General features: G+C 46.5%; 1 protein-coding gene across 4 annotated transcripts in view; it reads left to right on the forward strand.

Annotated features, from left to right (window-relative positions):
• The window catches only part of LOC135378927 (caspase-7-like), a 307,214-nt gene that overhangs the window by 75,656 nt on the left and 210,012 nt on the right, over nucleotides 1-21,546 (forward strand). For all 4 annotated transcript variants that reach the window (XM_064612101.1, XM_064612102.1, XM_064612099.1 and 1 more), the window contains exon 3: nucleotides 8,819-8,870. In XM_064612101.1, the coding sequence (XP_064468171.1) occupies nucleotides 8,819-8,870 (52 nt within the window). The remainder of the gene's footprint in view (nucleotides 1-8,818; nucleotides 8,871-21,546) is intronic.

The raw sequence follows: 21,546 nt of genomic DNA on the forward strand, positions 1-21,546 counted from the left end.
GCGTTGCATTGCGAGTGTATTCGAAATAATGAGCATTGAGTGCAGAATATACCTGCTTCGAGTAGCCTATGACACTTCCTTAGAGCCGCCCTTTACAAGTTCAGATTCCACTTCGAACCACGACAAAAAGTTAGTGTTTAGGATTGTGGGGAATAATCAGACCTTCCGCCTCCCTTTTCAGCGGTTCAAACTGGAGAGAAATGGCAAAAAATGGGCAGGTTCATAACTCATATCTAAAATTGATAAACCCACAAATATTCGACAACCGATCAGTCGATATCAACCTAGAGACTTGATATGTTAACAAAGAACATAGAATTCTTCAGACCTAAAAATTGTCTCCAATATGTGCTTTGTGAATTCTTAGTCACCAGTGGCCCTGTTCGTAAAAAAAGAAAAGAAAAATGACATGATCCATCGGTTGATGACATGATCCATCGATGATCGGTTGATCCATCGGTGGATCCGACGCAAAAGCGTTAGCATTAAAACTTGAAAACTATTTGCGAACTCCTTCACAACGCTATACAGGCCGTCACAAAACGCACACAACCTTTCACACGACCCTACATAAACCTAGCTCAAGACAGCATTTGCAGCCGAACGAGCCATTCGAGCTCACTCCGATTGAGTTTAGCGCGCCGTCTCGCAGCCTTCTTTCGCTGCCGCTCGTTCGCGCAGCTTTCACCCAAGGCAGACCCACGCAAGGACTTCTGAACCTGTCGACGCCCACAACTGCACTGCGTAGTGCCGACGCCAGGGGAAGAAAGTGTAGTATATTTCTATGGTTGGGAAAAACTCACGTGACTTCTAACGTTGGCTCTATTGTTGGACAACAGCAGAGTAGCTTGTGAAATAAGTAGCAGTAGCAGAGTGAAGTAAGTAACAAAACGCGGAAGCGTTGGCTGTTTCCGTTACACAATGTGCTTTATTCTTTGGGACACCAACATGACATGAACACTGTTTCTGAAATTCGAGTAATATGCCGAAGCAACTTCGTATTCACTGATAGCTGATGTCTCACGTGGAATACTTCACAGTAGAACAACAGTATATTGAGTAAAAGAAGGGGGGACAGGTGTACCGCTTGCCTCTCGTGTTAGCCCCCTAGCGGGCTGGGCGATATATACAACATGTTTCCCGATATCCCCCTCATTCCTTCCTACTAGTCTGAAGAAGAGCCTTCGCTCGAAACGTCACCCCTCATCCCTTTGCTCCCCCCTTCGGTACACCTGTCCCCCCTTCTTTTCTCTCTGTGTACGTGTGCCTGGCAGCCCCTTTAGTATATTGAGTACACAGGCACACACATTCACAGACGAGCATGAGAGAGAACATGTTCATATCCGTTTGCTGTTTGGCTAGGCGTCTGGTTGATCCGTCACAAAGGAACTTGTGCAGCTGTTATGCCGAAAGATGATGCTCCAACCACCCAGAGTGGCTTATCCATTCTACTGTAGCCATGCAGGTGCTTTTCTGATGCAGATATGAGTTGAGTGCTTATACCTGAGCAAGAAAGACCAGAACAGGGATCAGAAACGTGAAAACAAAAAAATCTACCGGCCTAAATGCTGTGTAAATGCCACAGGTGTTGTGCTATGCTATGCTAAGGGGTAGAATGGAATAGGAACTGATTTACCCGTCATCGAGTCGGTGGCGGAAAAACACAGTATTGATCCTTCTTGAATCGTTGTCGCACCAAGCGAGAGAAGCGGAGCTGCCTTCCACTTATCTATCACTGAATTGACTTGAAGAACTATCCAATAGGCCCAGGGTTTGTCAGGGTCGGTATCGACAACATGTTAATGGAACCACAGTAAAATCCATCCAAGGCGGTACCGGCATGGATGCTTTGCTTGCGTCCGTGCTGCACCCACCGTGCGTCCCTGCTGCACCCACCATATTTCGAAACTTTACGGCGAGCTACTCCGGCGCCGCCGACACGGCGCCACCCGCTTACGCGCGCCACGGAAAGTTTATAATTTCAAATCGACCAATGAGCGCTCGCATACCGTGGGAGCGGCTGCAGGAGCCAATGGGCTGGTGAGAGTTGAGAACTCCCTCTTCAACGTAAAATTTTTACGTTTCATGACGTTTGATGACGCGAAAAGCTCGCAGCGCCTCAGGTTAGTCCGCAAAGGAACTCACGAGTTTTATCCCCTTGCCATCGCCGTGGCCGCGTCGCACGTTGCACTCTCCACACACCGTCTCCTTCCTTCTACACCCACCGCGCAAGCGCGCCGCGCGGTGCGGACCCGCCGACCATTCCGCGATTGTTGGGTGGCGAGGATTACAATATCAACGCATTAAAAGTAATCGACTTCGATTACTTTACATCACAAGTCACCCATTGTCTGCATCCGCTACTGCGTAAAGGAACCACACTCACGCACATATATTTTATTTTTCGTATCACCTGCAGAGTTTAAAATGTCCTGCGCAGAGCAAATAGATTACACGGGAACCCTTTTCTTCACCGCCACACAAATTTTTCTTTCACAATACAGCCGTCCGCTTCCAGCAAGAACACGCAACGGCTGTCTTGTGATATGGGTGATGTGGGCACGCCGAGGGGCATAAACATTGCAAGACCAAAAGTGCTCGTGCCATCTATATCTGTTCTTTAGCCTTCTTCACGTAAGGACAAATGACAGGGGAGGCACAAGGCAATTGAGTTCGATTACTTTGATGAGAACAGGGCAGCAGGCATAACACTGGTAAAGCCAATGGGGAAATGGAACTGTAATAATGTGTGATGGCGTGGAGACATACAAGAGCTCAGCCATACAGGGGCAATGGTCAGCATGAAGGGTAAGGAATATTACTGTCTTATGTAATCTTACTGTCTTCTTCACTCTCTTATGTGTAACCCACTAATACCAGTAATAAACATTTTGAGTATTACGAATACAAAATCTTTTTCAATCTCGTATTATATATCTAATAATAATACAAGAGGATTACAGTAACACTATTATAATACTTTGCATTATAATACATTCCCACTCCTGATATATGTTAAATAGACGAGTTCTATGTGTTAACACTGCCCCTGCAACTGGGAAAGTGGTAGTTGCAAAGAAACATCATGGTGACGTACTTTTGTACGCCAATCAAAGCGCAGCGCGCAGTTGACTGGCTTCGCAGACAGTTGTATCCGAGATCGTCTGCACCGCGCCTTCCAGCTGATCTCTCAGACGGTTCACATCTACCACGGGCACGCATCGTTGGTCCGTTAGAGTATGTCGTATCCTTGTTCTCGCGTAGATTGAATTCCGCCATGCTATCAACATCCGGCGTTCTCTTGCAGAGCATTTAACGAAACTTCCCAGTTACTCCCATTAAATTCTCGTTCCCGTGGTCAGTGATCAATGAGAATTAATTCGCTACCACCGTTTTGGAATCGACACGCACGAAGTCAACTGCCCACGGCCCTCGAGGTGTTTGCGATGAGTATGCTAGATCCCGTCGGAATGTTGTTTTAAAACATTGCTGTGTCATACGAAAGTACTCAGCAGCAGCTTCGAATTCGTATTACGATTTCCTTTGAGGACATCAGATCACTCTATTGACTACGCAATTGTCTACATGCATGAGAAATTGGCCACTTTTACCTACTTTCTCATTGCACGTTGCGGACTTTTCAGGATTTCGACGTGGCCACCCTGGCCATTGATGCCATGGTGTAAACAACAATTTACCGTGCAATGCGGAGCAAAGCCTAGCACCCCTATACTGGTCGGGACAGAATACATAAACTTCAAAATGCGTCACGCAATCTTCATCTACGAGCTCAAACACCGTAGCACATATACGCGATAGGTGAAAGGCATACGACAGAAATAGTATTGAGTTTTATAACATTTGAGGGAATCAACGAAAATGATAATTTAAATCCAATCTTAGCAACGTGATATTGCTCGCTTCCACGAAACAATAAGATTGCCTTATGACTTTTTCGGAACTGTTACTGTGAGCTCCTTTCGATGAGCTAAAACTCTCTAATGTTAATATTCCGGAGAGGGTTTTAGTACACACTGTTAACACAGAGCTTCACCACATAGCACGTTTCTAGTCAAGTCTCATGCCGTATGATATCATTCTGTGTCCTATTTGTTCAAAGCAGGAGGAGGCGCCTACCTGGGACATGCATAATGTGTCTCAGATAGGCGGCTCCTCTCATTTCCAAGAAATCAGGATACAGCATGATCTAATTCCCGGTTCCGACTTCCAGCTTTGACCGTTGCAATGCGGTGAAGTTCACTTTTAACAGTGCAGGTTGTGTCAGTAAACAGGGAGTTCGTGGAAATCGTATGCGCATCCGATTCCAACACCGCGTCGCTCTCAATGACGTGAGCCTTCGGATCGGAAAGAGGCGAACGGAGAACGGCAAGAGTGTAAGCACTGAGACACGCGCGCTATTCATTTCAAGCCATTCATTTGCTCTCATACGCCACGGACCCGCCACTTGATCTTCGCTTTGATTGGTTGGTCGGTACCTTCCGCCGTCGTCAGTCGTGCAAAGAGCAACCGCTTGGACGGCGCCTGGGCACGGACTTCTGGCGTCTTCCATGTGGCGTTTCGGAATGCGTCTGAACTTCGGCAACGCGCTCCAGGTTGCAATCTCTGCCCCTTTCCCAAACAGCGGAAGACGGTGGCAATTCCGGCGCATGACGCAAGTTACGGCTTACATGCCAATGTCAAGACATGACATGACAAGAGTTTGCCACATGAACAGTTCTTTGTGGCGGTATCGACATGGTCGCTTCGAAATTTCGAAACGCCGCAGCAACTATCATACATGTATTTCCCCAATCATCAGATGTCGCCGGTTAGTAATCGTCAGATGTCATGGGTGAAGCGTGGCACAGCTACTAACACGAACGTTCCTGATGTGTCCTCATAAGTTGTGCCGGTGCCTCCCGAAAAGGTTTAGCGAACAATATGACGGATCCCCTACGTCCGTCAAGGTATAAGACGTATAATTTACTGTGCTTTACTAACTCATCTTTGGTAAAGACGTCTTATTCGTGCTGTGTCATGAAAGCACACGTACCTCCTGCTCCGATGCCTGAAATAATCGTGAAACACATCATCGTCAATTGCAAGTGAACTCGCAGTTCCAACTTGACGACCCTTTGCCATGTTGACGGGATAGAGAGCGTGATGGTGCAGTTCTCGGGGGATGTCTGAAAGCTCTGTTAAATGGGGCCCCCATTGTCGTATATTAAAAGGAAACTTTCCCACTAAGAGAGGCCTAAAAAGTGTCGCGACCTATCAATCAAACTTTAGCGTTTTTCCTTCGCTTCTTTTTTTCATGGAGACCACCATGACTCCAGAATTTTCCCCAAAAATGTCGCCGTAGCTTCGAACGGCGAAGTGAGAATTTTGTGACAACATTGTTTCATAAATCACATATATTTTTATCCGTAAGTGCATATGATCTTGTAGTTATCTTGTAATTTGCCTTCAAACTACGCTTAACCATCGATATTTACGTGAAAAAAAAAAGTGTGTTCTGTAAGGCCTAGTATAGACAAAGATCGGTAGGAAATAGGAAGAATAACCCTGCGTATGCCTAAAAGCTTGCATTGTATGGCAGACTTTTATCGGTATGCACATCATTTCCCGTTCATGGTCTCTGTTATGTTTCATAATTATAACATAACACCGACTATACATGGTGTTTCACTTAAGAGTGACCCTTAATTATTATAGAATGTACTTGAGATCAAAATTAGAAACTTCCTGCGTCATACCTGTGAAGGTTTTTGCCACACGAGCAGGTGGTTTCCATCAGTGCACCTCATTAACTTGTCAAGTAGCTTAATTGAAGCAAAAAAAAATTTCTCAAGGAAAGGCAACTCTTTGTGCTCTAATTAGAAAGCCCATGGCCACAACACCCCATTTCAGTCACAATTACAGGATCTTTCGCAATCTTTCCACAAAAATTCGACACCCGAAAACTTGCCATCTCTGCAAGCGCGCTTTCGGATTTCGTGGCGCCGGGACTACCGTCTCTGCCCGAAGACACTCGCACTGCGCATGGAAACAGCACGAGAAAACAGAAGAAAAAAGGGAGGGCGGGGACCGGATGAAATCACTTATTTTGCCGTCACAAGCTTATCTCTTCGCAGCCATGAGTAACTGATAATCAGCGAAGTCATAAAGCATGATCGACACAAGCGAATTGCGATGACAAGCTCGTGGTGCGTAAGACCCAAGGCAAGGAGAGCATTTGTCTGCTGTCCTTGTCTCGGGTTTTACTTCCCAGTAATAAAGCATAACGGGTTGGACCTGGCTTCAGGGTAATTTCTCCGGACGAGGCCCCTTGACGAGCGACGGTTTTGTTTCGGGCAGTTTTTACGTGTTATCGGGTGTCAAAATTTTATGGAAAGATCGTGAAAGACAATGCAATTGTGACTGAAATTGGCTGTTGTGGCCAGAGATTTCTAATTAGCGCAAAAAAGTTTCCTTGAGATTTTTTAGTTTAATTAAGCTAATTACATTGATGGAAACCACCTGTCTAGGCGGCAAAAACTTTCACAAGTATGACGCAGAGCTTTCTAATCTTTATCTCAAGTACATTTCTATAATAAATAGAGCTTCACTCTTAGTTGAAACACCCTGTATGTTCCATGAAGCGGGTCCAGCAGCCGATCAGTTCTGCTGTTCTGCATCCCACCTATCTAACCCTCTAAATCCAGGTAGCGTCCATAAAACTGGCCACAAAATCGGAGCCTCATTGGTTGGCAAGTCGCTAGAGAATATCCGTTCCAATCTAATCCACTTCAGTTTCCCGTCTGTGGTGGTGCTCAGTAAATACACGTGAAATATAGTTTAGGATGCAAGTAATAATAGGGAACCGTATTTCAGCTCCTGATGGGCAGATAGCCAAAAACTGTGCTGAGCTACAGGTATAGACAGGTCTCATTAATGGCCAGAAACACCCAGTTTATTACAGACGTCTCTGGGGGCACAGGGGGTAGAGTCTCTGTGGTGCCCGGGAAAGCACCCACTGGAAATCGCTTAAAGCGACTGTTACATCCGTCGCTGTAGATTCCGAGACGATAGTGCCTCTTTACTTCACGTTCGCCACTTCAATAACGCCGAAAAATCCGACGCGGGTTACTGAAGTTGTTCCTGTGCAGGTTTGATGTAACACATAGGAAGAGCAGGCATATATTGAGAATATTCCGGCATTACCACTCTGGAAATAGGAGAAAACGTCACTTGAACTAGGCCAATCAGTGGCGGCCTTTGGCAAGAACAAATCCAGTCAGAGAGTGGCTGGACGGCTCTTGGCAACCGACCGGTGCGGGAGGAACGGCGTCTGCTGGACGCAGGAATCTGTGATCGGCTTGTGCAGTGTTGTGTCTGTTCAGCGTCGGACGTTCTCGTACAGCCAGGAGCCTAACATGTGTTCAACGTGACATGGTCGACTTAGAGCTCACACTAGTAGGCGAAGGTCGGCGTATTTACCGTTCAATTCTCACTTAGTATGCGAAGACGAAGCAGACGACGTCAGAAACAATCGCCAGCGCTGCAATTCCATTCTTGTGACTGGGTGACGTCTTCATTTGGTTACTCTTGCTGGGCTTCCTTAGCTTCAGAGGCAGTTCCAATCTTGCAAACTCCTTTATGTAATGTGTAAGCCGTTTTCAGAAGAGAAACTTGCCCAACTTGACTGCGAAGCAGCGACGAACGTTACCGTATATCTCACATACACGCGTGTACGGTTGCCATAGACTGTGTATAAGGCGTCGTTTTGGCAACTTACACTTACCGAAGTCACATAGCGTTAGTGCATAGCTCTGTTGTTATTGCGCGCAGCCTCGTGGACAAGTTGAGCTCTTGGTAGATATGCCATTTTTGTGCATCGTTCTATCACTGTGTCTCATGTCGCTCCTTCTTTTTGGTTTCAGCTTTGTCATCTTCTCTTCTGATAACGTGCTTTCTGCTTCAGAAGTTCATTGTTGATGTCAGTCTTATGTCGTTCGCTTCTTTCCCGTTGGATTATTCAGATATCAGCCAAGGTTGCCCCACAATACGCCGGCTCTTTTAAACGTTTTTAGTTTGTTCCTCAATGCATTAAGTTTATTATAGAGCATTGCCCTCGTTGTGATTCTATTCTCTCAAAGCCTCACGACAGAATTCGTTTCGACAATGTTAGAAATACTGCATACTTCATTGGCCTCAGTATGGAACCAGCAATTACCTACAAAATAAGAATAGCAAGAAAATAAGGTCGCAGTGGTCTTCCAGTTTCCTTTGGAGGTAAAGTGAATGGGCATATGAAGACCATCTCTGGAACGAGGCGGACACAAGCAGCTCCAGCTAATCAAATCATCATTTAATATTTATGCATAATCAGTTTTGGTCAGTGAATAGTTCAAAGAAATATATTAATTTTACTGAAGAAAAGACGGTTGAGGTGGTCGGTCTCCACTGGCGCGCGGAGTACCAAACAGGACTTCGGTGAGGTTATGGTGGCGTTCAATTTCCGAGCGATCTGCCTGCCGTCGTGGCGGTGTTTTGAAGACGCACTGGAGGGCAAACCTCCATCAATTTATATTATGGATTATTGGGAACAGAAAGTGTGTACTTATTGGAATTGTGAGTCATACTACTGTTAATTAAAAAAAAACTCAAAGCAAAAGACGAAATGGTTGGATTTGAAATTACCGAATGCCGACCTAAACAAGCGAGAAACTGTTAGGTGCAAATAGGGTCCAAAGGAAATGATATTTCATGTTTATGATATTATATCACGCAGTATATCGTGTCCATTTGGTAATCATTTATATTACAACGGTTGCAGAATGTCATGCGGACGAAATACCTGGAGGAGAAACAGGAAGCCGTCCCGAAAGGTGAGTGAAGATCAATTAACCCAGAACAACGTTTTAACGAAGCAAGAACGCCAAGTTAACAAAGGGGCAAGTAAGCTGTTGTAGGGGCACAGTTAGCCCTAGCAGTAATCGACATGACGCTAGGCGCAAATGCTGCTCCACCACCAAAATACAAGTCGAAACACGCATTGGCACATTCATTTCCCAAACCATGTCAACGACGTGCGCTGTCTGGACAGTTATATCACTAAGTGATGCTGTCCCACCACCCGCTCTGAGGGACTGATCTTTTTAGCAGTCGTGTCGTATGATAAGGGCGCAAGTGCATTTTACTAAATGGATTGTATTTTCTGCGTATGACAACTAATACACGTAGTGGTGGTTTAGCTTTCTTGTGTTAAGGGAATGTAGCACAATTGCGTCCCCACAATTCCCAACATTCATGTAGTGATAAACTGGTAGCTTTCCAGTTGTATCTGTTTTGTTTTTCAGTATGTACCTCCCCCCAATTTTTGCGGAGTCCGCTTATTGTAAACTTTCTCTCTCTCTGTATATATATATATATATTATATACTTGTATACGCGAACGTTACACCTTGTACCTGATGAAGCGTGGTCCCCCACGCGAAATCTTGTATATATTAAACTAAGGAAGCTTCAGTGTTGCTTTTTGTCTACATTTCTTATCGGACTTGACTTCCCCTGTTTTCACCGAGATTCTGTGTTAAGGGAACAAACACTTTACTAAACCTGAGTTCTTGAACAGCACAAGAAAATCTACCAACATGTTTAGAATAGCTGGCGCATGGCACGGTGCAAAAATCCTAGGCATAGTAAATTGCGGTCCTGTGCAGTATGAAACGTCAATGAATACACAACATGATATTCTAAGTGATCACCTACAAACTAGCAATGTACATGACTAGATATGATGTACAAAGTGATACATGATCACTCTCAAATTCTCAACACCCTTTTCGGTGCAAATGCGGTGTAATTTGGGTCTAAACGTTACACCCTGTGCGGGAAAAAGTTTGCATGGTGGTTGTTGGATGGGTTTAATATTTACAGAGATCGACATTGCGGATGCGTGTCCTGCTACTGGTGCGAAAAGGGTGCAATTGAGCAAAATGTTTATCATTGGCGTACATAGCAAATGAATGTCCTGTACGCCGAGTCTTAGTTTTCCCTCATGGCCAGTAAGAAACGCATACGATATTTTGATTACTTCAGTGTTTTTGTGGATGTGTGCAAATTAAACTGAGACACCTCACGTTCGTTTTCACTTGAAGGCGATCAGGGCTGTCTATTTTGCAGAACAACAACACCTTTACTTTTAAGGTGAGGAATGGGGAGTTTCCCAATCCCTGGTGGTGATGAGGGGATTGAAATAATGCGCGCCATCACAATAAAGATCGAAGTCCGACTGTGTCAAAAAATGACGCAAGAGCGTTGAGGGCAGAGCGTTGGTGGGCTGTATTTGGCCAGAGGCATAGGCGCCGACTGCGGGGAGGGGGGGCCCTTGGCCCCCGGAACATCAACTAGGGGGGGGCGCCGCCTCCCCCGGGAAGTCCCGCTAAGAGGCTGACACCAACCTTTGGGGCACGGCGCGCCCGGGTCAAAAGAGCGAAGAGGCACCAACCCAAAAATGCATCTTGCAATTTGTAAAATATGTAGCCGCCCACCATACTCATTATCATAGTAGAAGGTGAGGCGAAGAAACACAGAGGATGACACAACACATAGCCTGAATTTCGCCCAAAGCAATCAGATCAATGAAACGAAGCAGTCGAAAAGGTACCAGCAGCTGCCAGTGAGGTGTAACGGTAGTATCAACGCATATTCGTTGGGAGCGGGTTCAACTCTCGCTGCTCCATTTCATTGACCATATTCATTATATTGCGCGCATTTCGAGTCAAACACCGATGATTCAATACATTTTGTTCTTTTTGCACTCAGTTTTCAAAGGCGTAATGCCTTCAGTTGTGCACATGTTCACTGTTTACGTTCTCTCCGTTTCTTCTTCTTTTTTTTTCTGTTCTTCCTTCCTCTTATTTCTATACCAGTTCTGCATACGTCACAGGATCCCGCCAGAGTGTGTGATTCTTCAGCTTTAGTTTTGTGTTCTTCATTTTTCGTTTCTTTCTTTCTTTCTGTTTTCATATTTCCTTTGCCTCTTTTGACTTCCCCCTTTCACTCTTTTTTTGAATAACAAGCCGACATCCATCTGGCTTACCTTTCCTTTCTTTTTTTTTCTTCTTAATAAACATATCCCCCCCTCCGCCAGAGTACTTACTTCGCGGTGCGCCCTTGCCCCGTCCGGGAAAATGAAAACTCTCTGCCTCTGGCCAGGGGCCAAGCAATTTTGTGAGAGGGAGGGAGCGTGAGTTGGGGTGATTCAGAGACCCGACAGTGCTGTTCAGGAACGCTGGTAACAATGTTGTGGTAGCAATGTAGCAGGGTTGTGGGCAATGAAAAAGAATGTGCTCGAGATCATCTAGAGCTGCGTCTCCCAAACTTCTCGTTGTGTCGGATCGCCCAAACAACTGAGAATTCATTCGAGGACCCCTGCTAAATTCGGTTCAGGTAGATACAGGCAAGAGACGTGAAGAAAAAAAGAAGGAAAAACAAACAAACACAAGGCGGTATATTTCTGCCTTCTCATATATCGTCATATATAAATATCATCTTCTTCAGAGATTGCGTGACCAGTACTGGCCTAGATGGTCTTCTTGCTATCTGCGATCGACACCAACCCCCGCGAACACTCTCAGGGGCTCCCCGCGGGTAGCTTTATGAACACACTTTATGAACCACTGCTCTAGAGCACCGCAGTGACCGTATCTGGGAGAGTCAACTTGTCTCAAGCGGTAACGCAAATGAGCTGTAAAAGCCACATCGGGCCGCTTTCGATGAGTTAATGCAGCATCTTGACGAGAGGTGTTTCGTGGCATGCAGAAAGCTTGTGTTGGACCAACTCTGCTCAGCATGGATGGGGGGAGAATGTCTGTTGTCCATTGGCGGGAAGCCAAGAGTGTCACGAGGCGTCGAAGAAATGAAGTCTCCTCTCAGCAGGGCGATACTCGCCTGCTTCCGATGCCAGAGACCTGCTTCTGCGGTGCCGTGAGCCTGGTCATTCCCCACGACACCACAATGGGCTGCAAACTGCAATGGAATTTGCAGAAGTTCACAAGACAATCATGCGTATAAGGGTGCGAGACTGTGTGCAGCATGTTGGTTGGGACTGGACATGTTTGAGAACGCACATGGACAGTGACAACACAGGGAAGCGTTCATCTAGCGGCTGATTTATTTGGACGAATTGCTCTTGTTCACGCTGGGACTTTCAGCTGCTCGGGCTTTCGGCTTTGGGGACGGAAAGGTTCCATGTATGTCGTCCTTGTCTGTGTGCGTTCTGTGCCATACTCATGCTCAATGTCTATTATATTCGTTTTCTCTGAGAAAGGAAATGTCACTGCCTTTCTAAATGAGCTTTTGGTTCATTAACCCATTTATGTGATGTTTTAAACCTACCACTAACTTTAAGCTCGTGTATCCTTATCCAAACGTACATCTGTATGTCAGACGCTGATTCGGTCCAATATGGCACCAGTTTCGAATTGCCATATTGGGGAACGTTTTCACGTTATGCATTTACTTTGGGTAATATGCATAATACGACCGCCATAGAAACAAATCACAACTTATGCCATTTTTTGACGGTGCTGATTTACACTAAAACTGGAATCTGTAGGTATAATTGAATTACTACTCACACGCGTTGAGTGAGCACCTCCAACGGGGTGTGTTACCATCTTAGGGTGTTGATTTACACGTAAAAAGGATCAGTTACACACTAAAGCTTTTTACACCCCTAAGGGTGTGAAAAGGGAGTGAGCATCTTTAGAGGTCGTTCTGCTCATCCTACAAAAGGGTGTTTGTGTCGGCACCCATTCAAAATGCTTGTTTTGTTTTGTTTTTTCAGAAAAAAGACCCTTGCAGTGAATGATACTGATAATAAAGGAAGATGAGTCAGCCTAATGTGGCGATATGAGGGATTTCGACACATTGGGTTCTTTTGACGTGCACATCCGACACACGGTACTGGAAGCTGTGTCACCTTCCCCAATTGCTGCCCTCCTCAACAAGAATTGAACCTGCGACCTTACGCTCAGCAAGCCAACACGTTACCGACTGAGCTACCGGCTGGGACGACACCTCTGGCGGGGACGATATCCCGAAGGAATATCGTCGGGGGGGTATCTGTTGAAGGAATATCGCCCAAACGAAGTTATGAACGCCGTCAAGTGTTTGCTTTCTTCGCTTAGCAGTACCTGCCAAAAAACCGAGCTTGCGTCGAGTTTACTGAAGACCTTTGCACTTTTGAGTATTCCGAATGAATGTTCGACAGAAGGGATAAGATGAAATTCACGCAGTGACAACAAAGACTGAGACTTGCCATTTCGATGTTCCACCATGAGCTACAACTCCTAGAAATGCAGTAGTTAAGTCGGGAGCAGATTGGGTCTGCTTAGCCGAAAGGCAAACTGATGAGAAGTGCCCCTTCTTCTTGCATTTGAAGCATATCTTGTCTTTTGCTTGGCAGTCCTGTCTTGCGTGCCTGTCACGGCCGCACCACCGGCAGAGCTTTTTGGAACATGACTTTGAAGAAGGACGGGTCGTGCCTGCGTGAATCTTCCTGGTTGCCAGTCTCCTTGATTCGGACCCCGCTGGCACTTTGTGCGGCGTTAGTCGATGTACTGTAGCGTCATTGCCTTTGTGAAGTTCAGCTTGCTGCAGCCGGACAGTTTCTTGCTGGAGAGACGCTGTGGTAGCCTTTTGTAGAGTGAGTTCGGAGTCGAGCTGTAGTTGTTCCGAAACTTTCTTGCCTCGAATGCCTGCAACCAGTCTGTCCCGGATCAGGTCTTCGCGCAGCGCCCCATAGTTTCATAAGTCTGCCATTGAATGCAAGACAGTCACGAATTACTCCACAGATTCGAAATCCTGTTGTACTCTCCTGTTGTACTTTGCACGCTCAAAGATGTTGTTGCGGCACGGAGCGAAGTAGGCATGGAATGCTTCTAGCACCTTGTCGAACTTCTGTGCGTCTTCGGGACTAAGCTTTAGCATGGCGTATATATCCTCCGCTTGTTCACCCATAATGTAGATCAGTGCATCTACTTGGCTTAACCCAGCCTTGTCGTTGAGGCCAGAGGCAGCGCGGAAACGTAGAAAGCGTTTCCTCCAAGTGGTCCACTCATTCGGCGTCTTGAACGTGAAAGGTTCCGGTGGCGTTACATTGAATGTAGCCAAGGATGCCGTAAACGTCGAACGCTCTTGGTGAAGGGCGACCCGGCCCAGTGTAGCAAGCTGTAAAAGTTGAGCATAGATCACTAACAGAGGTGTAACACAGGGTCTGGCATTACGTAAGCCAGGCAATGTATGGTCCCGGCCGATTTAAAGCTCGGGCTATTGGATAAGCCAGCGCCGTGCTCCTGTCACTCTTGCATGTTTTCTCAGTGACACATTCGTACACGAAGCATGGCGGCGGCTGAGAACACATCGGCCAATGAGCCGTCGTGAGTTCTATCTAGGGACAAACACAACACATACAGTCCCCAAGAGCCTGAGAGACAAAGTCAACAATTCACTAGTTAATGTTGTTGAATGGGTCAGTTAGTACACGATTAAAACTAACTTGGAGCGAACAAGACAGACACAGAGAAGGGCGACCATACTGGCCCCACTAGTAACTCGTCAATGTGACAAAATATTCCCAGGAGTACGGTCAAAGAAAGAAGAGGAGGTTAAAAACACGAAATGATGACGTCACAACATGAAAGGCGGTGACAGTCGCACCGATAAAACCACGCTTCCTTCACATTTTACGTTGATCCTCTGTATTCTTTAAGTCAAAGCAATTAAGTTTTCGTTGACTCATCTCTTTTTCCCCCAACTCCCTTTATGAGAAACCCGTCAAATGTCATCCTCGCTGTTTTTGTTTTGAAATAACCTTTTATCTCTGTTCGTTGAAAAACCGACATACACCCATACTCTTTAACATGACCTCAATGACCGACAAAAACTCTTTCGCACGATAACAGTATCTGGTAAATGATTGTGAATTCACATTTGACACAAGGAGTTTTGTGCCTCTTGTCTCATCTTTTTTAATGCGCTAGCACTATAGAAGTGTCAAACTGGAAAAGGCTGTATTTGTGTGCTTGTGTCATCATATGAGATGGTGAAGCCTCAGCGAGTCAGAAGTATAAGTGGACATGTAAAGGGATATATGAGGGTGAATCTAAATGGAGGTACATGATTTAGAATTGAAGTAGTCGAAGGTACTTAAGAAGAGGAGGTATGAGTAATTGAAGGTAACTAGAGGTAATGAAAGGCAATTAAAGCAAGAAAGGTGAGTTTAAATGCAATGAATATAACACATATGTAAGTAAGAGAAAGATTAAATGAAATTAAAGATTACCAAAGGTAACTACAGGTTACTAAAATGGTTAACAACAAAAACAATAAACAGGTTAACTAAATTTAATTCAAGGTAATTAAACGTCAGTTATAAGGGAATTGAGAGTAAGAAATCAAGTACGTGTAATTATAGGCAATTGAATAACATGCAAAATTATCTCAGGTAGCCTGCGCTTACCCTCGATAATCAAAGGATAATTACAAGGTAATTGAAAGTAATTCAGGCTAATTAAAGGTTCATTAAAATGACCTACATATAGTAATTGAAAGTGTCGAACAAGAAGTCAAGTTGTAGGTGTATAAGTTTCTCAAGTTGTCGGAGTACTGAAGACAACCGAAAGTCGGGTTTAGGTGATCATTGAATAACGGAAGTGGATACCAGAGTGAATTATGGACGGGAAGTTGACAACCGAAAGTCGGGCTTAGACCGGAAAACGTGCTTAATGCAAAATCGCCGCTGTTTCTTTTTTTTTTTTCATTCGTTTTTGGACCCCATTGCTTACCGTAGCAGTAGGGTTCATGTTCAACCCGCTGGCACGCATTGGCTTTTTCGTGAATTACCTCTTTACTTTGTCCCTTAAACTCTTGGAGCCTGTATGTATTCTGTGAGTCCTTAGAGACATGTTGAGTCTGCTTGCTTGCCTATCTGTTCGCTAGTGACGCCGTGCCTAGTGTGTGAGTGAGTGGAAAAGGGTGTATGACTTGTCCTTGACCAAATATTTTAGACATACTATTTCACAAGAAAGCCATGCTATTGTGCTGTAAGTGTAACATGTCTGACGGGCAATCAGGAGGGTCCAAGCTCAACCCCCGCGCTGGGAAACATTGTCTTTTCCGCGAATTACTCGTTGAAATTTGAGAACACTTTAAAATGAGTCCTCAGGTGGGCAGAAATAAGCCGGCTAAGCAGCCGGTTAAAAAATCAGTGGTGATTTAGCTGTATCTGTGATAGAAACGCGTCAGCATCTGGCACTTTTTCTGGTCTAACCCCAGTTTCAAGTGTTCACTGACGGTCTAAACACGACTTTCGGTTGTCCACGTCCGGTCCAACTTGGCTTCCAGTTCTCAACTTCCAGTCTAACCTTACTTCTGAGTGACTGTCTAAACCCGGCTTCCGGTTGCCCACTCCCAGTATAACTGGCAGTTGAAGCTAGTATAACTTGACTTCAAATATTGACTTCCGGTCCAACTCGACTGCTGGTTGTCTTCTTCCAGTCTAAGCTCTTTTATGGTTGTCAACTTCGCATTATACTTGACTTTCAGTACCCACTGCCAGTCCAACTCGACTTCTGGTTGTTCACTTTGCGTCTATACTGAGTCCGGTATCCACACCTGATCCATCTTGACTTTCGGTTGTACACTTCAAGCTTAATCTGACTTTCGGTTTCCCTCTTAACGTCTGTACTTGACTTCCGATATGCACTACCTTTCCAAGTCAGTAGTATGGGATCAGCTCAAGAAGCCGGCAAGTCACACAGTCGCCTGGACGCCATTAATTAGCAATTAGAGCAATTTGGAACCCCCCCACAGTAATTAGAATCATTCAGGGAGTCATTACACTAATTGGGGACCATCTAAGACGTGTCCAGACCACTGTGTGAGTTGCCGGCTACTTGAGCTGATAAAAAATAAAAAATACATAGAAAATAAAATGAAAAGATAGAAATAGAGTGGAGAGAAACAATTTATTTGAAAATCAACGATGCCGCGGCGAAGAAGCCGCTGCGCAACACCCGAATGACCAGCGCCCGCCATGTTGGTAGTCGGCACCCAGCAGTTGCAGAGATCGACGACAGGTGGCCATTTAGTTGCAAGGCATCACACCAGATGGCGCCACCATCATAGCTCTAGACGAGAAAGACAGAGAACAAGACACTAGCGGCAGGTAAAAATTGCAGCACTGCTAAACAAGTCTAGGCATGCGAGAGAAAAGGTCCAACCGCTACTGCTAAAACAGCACGGAGAAAACAGTACACATCGGGGAAAAAGGCTTACGGGGTCGATCGCTTAGGCCTAACCTCAACGTCACAACACTTCGCAGCTAACACAAGGCGGGAACCACCGGGAACACATCGCTGAACATGCGTCAACAGGCTTGCTCACCGCAAAACAAGTCTAAACATGTGAGAAAAGGCTTAACACGAGCGCGGTCAAATCACTCGTTGGTCACCGCTAAACACGGCAAACATACGAAAAAAGGAGCACGTCAAATCACTCACCTTTTCCCCTGCGGCGACTTCCAGGCATAAACTGAGCGAGCGCGGGGAACACACGTCTGCTCTGTACGACAGCCAGCCAGAAACTGAGCGAGCGCGGGGAGCGCACGTCTGCTTTCCACGTCAGCCAGAGGGAAACTGACTGAGGCGACGCGCAGCGGCAGCTGTGGGTGCGCGTGCGCCCTCTGCTCCACCCGTCCCCGCATGCGCGCGCGCGCTCCTAGCGCCCTTTGCGCCGCCCGCGGGTGTTTTCGGTTTCGGCTCTCCGCAGCGCACGCGCTCCTAGCGGCGACGGGTGGCTTCTGAGTTTCGGTTTCACTCTCGTTTCTTTGCGCGCGCGTTTATCTGTATAAAGGCAGCGTGCACCGCGCTCGCGTCATCACTACGTGAAGATGTACAGCTACCACTCGTTACAAAATTGTTCCCGCACCCACGCTTCTTGGGAAGAAATGGAGAAGGAATGTTTCAGCAGCGAAAGTCCCCGCAACAAGCTTGTCATCACTGCTTTTCGCTACGTGATAGACATGGTAGGCTTTGGCAATATAGGAGAGATCTCGCCGGGGCCGCTGCAGGAGATGGTGCGTCGGATCTACGCCCGTTACGTGAACGTCTGCATAACGGTTCCAGACGGACCCCTGGGACTGATGAGTGAATTTGTGAGTCTGGCCGACGCAGAATTCAACTACATCGCTGCAGACATCGTGGACCTTCTTGCTCGTGCCATCGCTCATATTAAGCACGCCCTGTGGAAGCAGCGACATTTGCAGGCAGTCTACATCGCCAATTTTGTCATTGATTTATTGAAATACCGCTTAGTTATCGACATGCAACGCATTAAACAGACCGAATAACTTTGAGAGCATGTTTTCTTTCACTGAAACATGTTTATTGAATACATACAAAGGACTTGGTCGATAGATGCCTGCACCCTCCCTGACTTGCCTCAACAGAAAGGATATGGGGAATCTTCATCGCAGCGTCGTCATTGCGCGGGTCACTGCACCAGCACGATGACGGAATGGCCATTCTTTTCGTACACCCATTCCGCTACCACACTGCCACGATGACCCGTACTTCTCCTGTCTGCGAGAGAGAGAGAGAAGCATGTCTCGACTAGAACTTTTATTCTCGATTACATGCGCGTGCAGCTCTTTGTTCCGCGGTTACTCGATGCCTGACGACGACGCTCTCGGGCTCTCTTCCGGGTTTTCCGTTGCTGCACAAAGAGAGAGCACTATCGTAATCCTATACACGTCAAAACATAACAAAGCTTACCGTATTCGCAGCTTCCGTAAGGGAAGGAGTGTACGGCATCCACGAGATAGCGCTTGTCATTGTAGGGGACCAAGCTCTTCTTGAGTCTCAAAATGGTGTACATCGTTTGCTTTATACTCTGGATGGTGCACTGCTTCCGAGAGACCGCCTTTTCATTGAATAGGGAATCTCGGTACACTTCGTGCAATAAATGTTTCCTCGTCCTTCTTAACTCCTTTCACTCTCGCGATCTGCTTGTGTGACCCAGCCAAGAGAATGCTGTACATTTTCGCTCGGATGGTTACGACTTCCTGAATAACTCCGCCCCCCGTCTCGTCTTTGAAGTACCCCATCTGGTTCGCGTGCTCGTCGTTGAAAAGCTGGTGGTCTGGCGGATAGGAAGACAGATCTAACTCACTCTCAAGGTTCATCAGCTGCTCTTCCAGGCTTTCACACGTGAGAGAAAAAATTATGCTGTCCGTGTCGCTATAGAGCAATTGCACTGGACATGTCAAGCGAGAAAAGAGCGACTCGTAGATGAAGCTGTACATTCGGACTTTGGATATTTCTAGAAAGGCGAAGCCCTCGTAAAGGGGGTGCGTGCATTTGATGCGGCGCTGTTTCATCTCGTACAAGATGCACTTGTCACTCAGAATGAGAAAATGCTGACAGTCGACGGAGCTAGCTTTTCTGAGCGCGGTTTCTTTGTCGTAGGCTATAGCGTACCTTTTCATCCGTCTCACATTTTGTATCGTCTTACCGAACGTACTATTCGACATGGTTTTGTACAGAAGTTGCTCGAATTTCGTGGACGCGGCATTCCTCAACGCGACGTTCCTCCGCATGAAGTTTCGCAAAAAAGTTGCCTTGGCAGAACGAGAGGATGCTGTGAACACGTTTTATTTTCATGCCCAACCTCACGTACAGAGCGAGCAATGCATAATGAACGACGTAGCGTTCTTTGTCGTAGCACGTCAGCAAGAGTTTCTTGGTGGGAGGGGCGTTCAGCGACAACGCATCTTTCAGGTGGCGTTGGTAGGGGGAGAGTTCGTTCTCGTCCACACACCTGTGTTCGGGTGCCAGGGGAAAATCCCTGGTGAGCGCGTGCAGTTCTTCTGGATACGACAAGTCTACTACGTACTAGACGTAACCCACTTCCGAATCGTGAGGAATGTTGAGAAAATCGATCTCGCTCCACCTCGAAGGATCGACCCACTCAAAGCCCCTTGTTGGGAGATGGAAAGTCATAGCGTAGGGGTACAAACTGTTCATGTCGAGGTACTGGATAAAAGTCTTTTCTTGCTGGGGATCGTAATCGTCACACCCCTCGTGATTAGCCCGACAGTGTCTGTGGAAGCTCTTACAAATGCCTCCCCTGATTCCCTTCTCGATCGTTTCGTACATCTCTTGGTCGCTTATGAGCTCGAGTTTGACATTGGTGAGCTTCAAAGCGCTACTCCACGCGTAACTGGCGAGGGACACGGTGCGTTCGATATCTATCCTATCCGTCTCTAGCGCAATCTTTCTGAAATACAGCACGATGTCGCACAGCTGACAGGTGTCGAGCGTGACGTACGCGTGTAATCTCCTAGGTCCTTGCATTTGAACAATTCAAAAATCTCGAGGGCGTACTGATAGTCCTCGTCCGTGATCTCTTCATCGTTCAGGTCACTTTTGAAAGCTTCCTTTGGCGGTAGTGCGGGCAAATTGTACGCTTCGAAACTGTCGACGAAGGTGTACGGGTAAATTCCCTTCTTGAGAAGCCGTCGGAAGCGGTCACCAAACATTTGACGGGTACAATGAAACGCGCTCTCGCCACCGCTGGCGAGGAGGGTTTCCACCAGGCTTGACAAGGACAGGTTGAAAAACTGCGTGGTATCGCGGAAATGGAGCTCGCCAATATTGAAGCCTCGTATTTTTTCTGTGGTAGACGCTAAGATCCACGGTTCTCCCATATTTAGAACGTGCATGTGGCGGAGAAGGGAGCTCAAATCGTACTGCAGGTTGTGCACGCACACGACGAGTTCTTTGGTGTTACGACACGTAAGGTTACACGTATCACACAGCGTCACAACAAAATTCGAGGAACCGGGGTCTACAAAACGGGTGTGGTCGTGATGTGACACCTTCCGCGTATGTTGGTTAAATTCGCACCCGCAAAATTCGCAGTGCGTAGCGCTCGCGTGCCGAAAGTGGTCTTCCATACTCATGACCAACGGTGAGGGAAGACGGTTCAGCCTATCGATTTATTCGCTAAATTTCTTTAGTGCGAGCAAGCATTTTTCTGCCGCGTTGGGTCCCAAATAGCCATCTACGTCCATTATTTTCCCATCACAACTTCTCACTAGCACAATGCTATACGAGCTCATCCTGTGCACACTCGAGGCGTCCTCAACGAGCGCGTCCTTTTCCAGTATGCTTTCCGTGTCCAACACCGCAAAATAGGGGTAGGGATGCATGTACTGTATCTTGGTGAAGGAAACGCTCTCCCCCGCTTTTGGCATTTCGAGAATTACTTCGTTTACGTCTTGACACAAACGTTCGTGCTGCTCCAACGCCCCTCTCGTCCTATAACCGCTCGTGCATTTCTCACAATAAAAATAGTCACTTCGTCCCATGAAAGTGCTAAATTTTCTGATTCCATAGAAATGCTCCCTAACCTCGAGCAGGTGGACTTTATCCTGATAGAGCGTGCGGGGAATCCGCCCGGTAGATATCGAACTCGTCTGCTCGTTGAACACGTA

Source organism: Ornithodoros turicata, chromosome 1 (assembly GCF_037126465.1).
Source record: "Ornithodoros turicata isolate Travis chromosome 1, ASM3712646v1, whole genome shotgun sequence".
Lineage (NCBI taxonomy): Eukaryota > Metazoa > Arthropoda > Arachnida > Ixodida > Argasidae > Ornithodoros > Ornithodoros turicata.